This window comes from Rhinopithecus roxellana, chromosome 7, assembly GCF_007565055.1.
Source record: "Rhinopithecus roxellana isolate Shanxi Qingling chromosome 7, ASM756505v1, whole genome shotgun sequence".
Lineage (NCBI taxonomy): Eukaryota > Metazoa > Chordata > Mammalia > Primates > Cercopithecidae > Rhinopithecus > Rhinopithecus roxellana.
This window is the reverse complement of record NC_044555.1, coordinates 140,393,248-140,397,384: the sequence shown is the minus strand read 5'-3', so window position 1 is coordinate 140,397,384 and position 4,137 is coordinate 140,393,248. Positions and strand designations below refer to the sequence as shown.

At 48.9% G+C, this 4,137-nt stretch overlaps 1 protein-coding gene across 1 annotated transcript; it reads right to left on the bottom strand.

Annotated features, from left to right (window-relative positions):
* Positions 1-475: 475 nt before the first annotated feature.
* POU3F4 (POU class 3 homeobox 4) lies at positions 476-1,783 on the bottom strand. The gene has a single exon (XM_010358282.2). The coding sequence runs from the start codon at positions 1,723-1,725 to the stop codon at positions 640-642; it is 1,086 nt and encodes a 361-aa protein (XP_010356584.1). The 5' UTR covers positions 1,726-1,783; the 3' UTR covers positions 476-639.
* Between the last annotated feature and the right edge of the window lie 2,354 nt (positions 1,784-4,137).

Below are 4,137 nucleotides of genomic sequence, written 5' to 3'. Positions count from 1 at the left end.
GAGGCACACATCTGTCTTCCCAATCCCTCCCCCGCCCCACCCCGCCCCCACGTTATCCCACTCCTTGTTCTTCCCAGAGAGGAGCGACCAAACAAACCTTACTCTAAGTAAACAATATGTATTGATCAGCAGAAAAGGCTAAAGGGAACTGTTGCCCGGGGAGCCAGGAATATGAGATCCCAGCTTGGACTGCTTAATATAGATGTGTATCAGCATTGAGAAGCCTGAATGCGAGAGTATGTGTTTCCTTTGTCAACAGAAGTTAGAACCTCTTACGAAAAGGAGAGGAGAGGAGAGGAGAGGAGAGGAGAGGAGAGGAGAGGAGAGGAGAGGAGAGAGAGGAGGAAGGAAGGAAGGAAAGGAAGGAAAGAAGGAAAGGAAAGGAGCTGCCCGGGACCGCGCCGCCTCCCTTTCCAGGAACCCTGCACCTGAAGCCGCCCGGTCCCAGGGCCCTGTAGAACCCACCCCCGGGGAACGGAAGAATTAGCCGTACGAACGCGTCAGACGCTTGAACTAGCGCGCGCGAGAGAGGCGAGCGAGAGAGAAAAATCAGCATGCTAGAATGAGAGGAAGAGAGTGAGAGAGAAAGAGAATCCGCGCTGCTCCCAGTGCGGCCGGCCGCCTCCTCGCTTCCTCCAGTCAGAGATCATGGCAAGACGTGTCTGTTTTCACGGTGTGCGAATAAACCTCATGTGGCTGCTGATCCCCTGGCGGAGTCATTCTTTTCTCTTTTTGTCTTCGATTACAGAACCAGACACGCACCACTTCTTTCTCCAACTGGAGGCTGTCTGCCAGCGAGGAGATCTCCTGCGCGGCAGGCTTGGGACACTTGAGGAAATGCGTCTCCAGTACGCCCTTGACACTCACCTCGATGGAGGTCCTCTTCTTGCGCTTGCGGCCCTGTGCAGCGATCTTGTCAATGCTGGTCGGGCTCCCTGTGGACGAATCAGCCTCCTCCAGCCACTTGTTCAGCAGGGGCTTCAGCTTGCACATATTTTTGAAGCTCAGCTGCAAGGCCTCGAACCTGCAGATGGTGGTCTGCGAGAACACGTTACCATACAGTGTGCCCAGCGCCAACCCCACGTCGGCCTGCGTGAAGCCCAACTTGATTCTTCTTTGTTTGAATTGTTTGGCGAACTGTTCCAACTCATCAGAGGTTGGCGTCTCTTCGTCGGAGTGATCCTGGCAATGGTGCGAGCCCAGTTCGCCGTGATCCGGGGGCTCTCGGAGCACCGGGTGCAGGCTCTGTGCAGAGGCGGCAGCTGGAGGTGGAGTGAGTCCCCCGTGTTCCAGCATGCCACTCACGGTGAAGCCAGGCTGCGAGTACACGTTGAGGGGTTGGCCGCTCGACGTGATAGACGGGTTCGGTGCCGGGCTCGCCCCCCAGGCGTTGGGGTGGTTAGTGTGCGGTGAGTGGTGGGCTACGTGTGGCGAGCGGTGATGGATGATCGCACCCAGTTGCAGGTCTTCGCGCCCGGGCTTCACGTCCTGCTGGTCCAGGGGGCTGGCGGCCAGGGTAGAGGACCATGGGCCCCCGTCGCTCAGACTGGTCACCCAGTGATGCCCGAGGGGATGCCCATTGCTGGGAACTCCCTGCAAGTAATCACTTTGGAGAAGTTTCTGAGGGTTGCGGAAAGGACTCCCCTGCTGCATGCCCGCAGAGTCCGCATGGACTAGGGAGGTGGAACTGAGAATGCTGTAGGGATTCGAGGCAGCTGTGGCCATGGTCGGTGAGGATCCCCTACTAGTTATAATGTGGCAAAGGGAGCAGCTTCAGCCTTTGACATCTACGGTGCGGGGGAGCCAAAGACGCTGGCACGGGTTACCGGCACCCACTACGGCCAATCGCAGCGCGTCTCGGCCTGGCCAGGAGTAAGCCCGGCCAATAGCGGTGCGGGAGGTCGGGCTAGCTTTCCAAATTAGGCTGGTGAATCTCCGGAGTTTCAATGAGACCCAAGCAGGAAGTGAATCAATCTTTCAGCCCCATTGGCTGCCTAGAGCAGAGTGGCGGCCGTACATTTGATCACCACCCCCCCCACCCCGGGGTTTATGTTGATGGGGAAAAGATGTGAGAGATGTGCTGTGGGGGGGCAGTTAGAGTGAGGTGGAAAATTAAGGTTGTAGAACTCCTTTTTGATTATTTAGATTAATCTAAATAAAGAAAAAGTAAAACAAGTTTAAGTGTCATTTTGATGGCAGTGAACAGGGATTTTTCAGACTCACTCGGCGGCCTGGGCGGGCTAGTTGTGTGCCTAGCACTGCAAAACAAAACGTCGCTACAAACTTTGAGCAAAGTAACGTCTTTGATTGAACCCAAAACCAATAAAGTTGAAATCAGTGATTCTAGTAAGAACATTTCAGTTTATTTCATTATATTAAGGACCTCGATATCAAGGTCTGAAAGCTTCTAAAAGATGTCCTGTTCTTTCAATTTTTCTGAAAAATTTTTTAGGTCACGAAGAACTGAATTATTCTGGGAAAGTAAAATCTAATGTGATACTGACAATATTCAGTTATTTCGAAGTTTACTTCCCAATCTAGCTGGTCTATTGGAAACCTTGCTTTCTTACTACTTCATATCAGCTCCCATCACAGATCCCACAACTTCTGTCAAAGGCTCTGCTTGCTGAAGCCGGCAGCCTTCACACTCACCCCAAACACTATGCAGACCCACTACCAATAGGTATAGAGGAAAATGTTCGTGACCCCGTGTCCTATGCTGTCCCCTAGGAAAATTGTTTTTAACATTCACCGCTCCCCCACCCTCCTCACCAGCCGCGCATTTAATGTGCCCAGGAAATTCAGAGACAGAAATGGCGGGATGTTTGGCATCAAGTACCGCCCCCACTTCCCCAATCCCCATCAAGCTTGAATTTTCTTTCAGCTTGAAAAGACAGGACTGCTTTTTCATTTTGGATAGAAGAAAAGAGCTGAAACACTTGTGCTACTCCTAAGCTTTTATAAGTTAGGAAAGGACAAGCCCGTGTGCTCCACAGTCTTGCGCAAAGGCATTGCTTGGAGGCAGAGTTGGGAGAAAGGCAAAGATTTAAGATTTGTACTAGCTGAGAAAAGGTAACACCAGATACCCAACATGGTCTTTGAAATTAAAAAGATGACCTTTCATTGAATAATTTTGGAGGTAACCTAGCTGCCTAATTATATTTGCAATTACAGAAGACAGCATCAGAGTTCCCTTATTGGTTTGAAATTCCATTAAATATATTGCAAGAACGCCTAGGTTAAGCTTGATTTAAATTTGCATACATTTTCATATATTTAGCAGAAATAAAAGAAGGCTTGCTGCTACCAGAAAGTCATTAAGGCATTAGTTTCTCTAAGAAGACAGATCTGAAGAATGTGCAAGAAAATGAGAAAAAAAAAATAAAAACAAGGTGAGCTTATTCTGTCATTCCTTTATATAGCTAAAGAGCATCTATTTCCTGTGAAATGAGTAATTTCTTATGAGAGCACAGAGCAATAGGAGCTGATATTGGTAAGTGTAAACGTGTCTATTAGGCATGAAAACCTGGCATCTGATTCAAATCTATTTCTTTTTTCCACTTTTTTTTTTTGAGATAAACACTTAGTAATTATTGACAGAGAAGATCATTTGCCATCTTACCCCCTCCTCCTGCTCTCTCATTGAAACTGTAGCTTCATTTGCCCATGTTCTATTGTAGAGGCTTATCTGCTTTTAGAAATTGGGTTTTCCTTTCTCTTCTCTCTCTCTCTCTCTCTCTCTCTCTCTCTCTCTCTCTCTCTCTCTCTCTCTCTCTCTCTCTCTCTCTCTCTCTCCCCCCAACTCCCCACCTTTTCTGCTGAGGAACTCATTTCTTTACTGCTAACTGTTTGCATCTTCCTTTGCAAGAATGTAATCTCATTTGTGCCTGAAATTCCACTTCTGGAAGAAAGGAGAACTTGTCAAAATCAAACAAAAGTAAAGTTTTTAGGTGCTCTGTTAAGCTGGCCTTTCGAAGATCCGTTTGTGCGTCTGCGTCGGCTCAATTTAGAGGTGAGAGGGAAACGCGTTGAAGAAACCTTACGTGCAAAACGATCATGATCATTGCCACGCTGTTTTTGTTGTTGTAGGTTCCCCACCCCCACCTTGCAGCTGCCTTTGGGTGAGAGTTACTAATC

Coding starts and splice junctions, on each gene's coding strand:
- POU3F4 (XM_010358282.2), bottom strand. CDS start 1,725: ATGGCCACAGCTGCCTCGAATCCCTACAGCATTCTCAGTTCCACCTCC.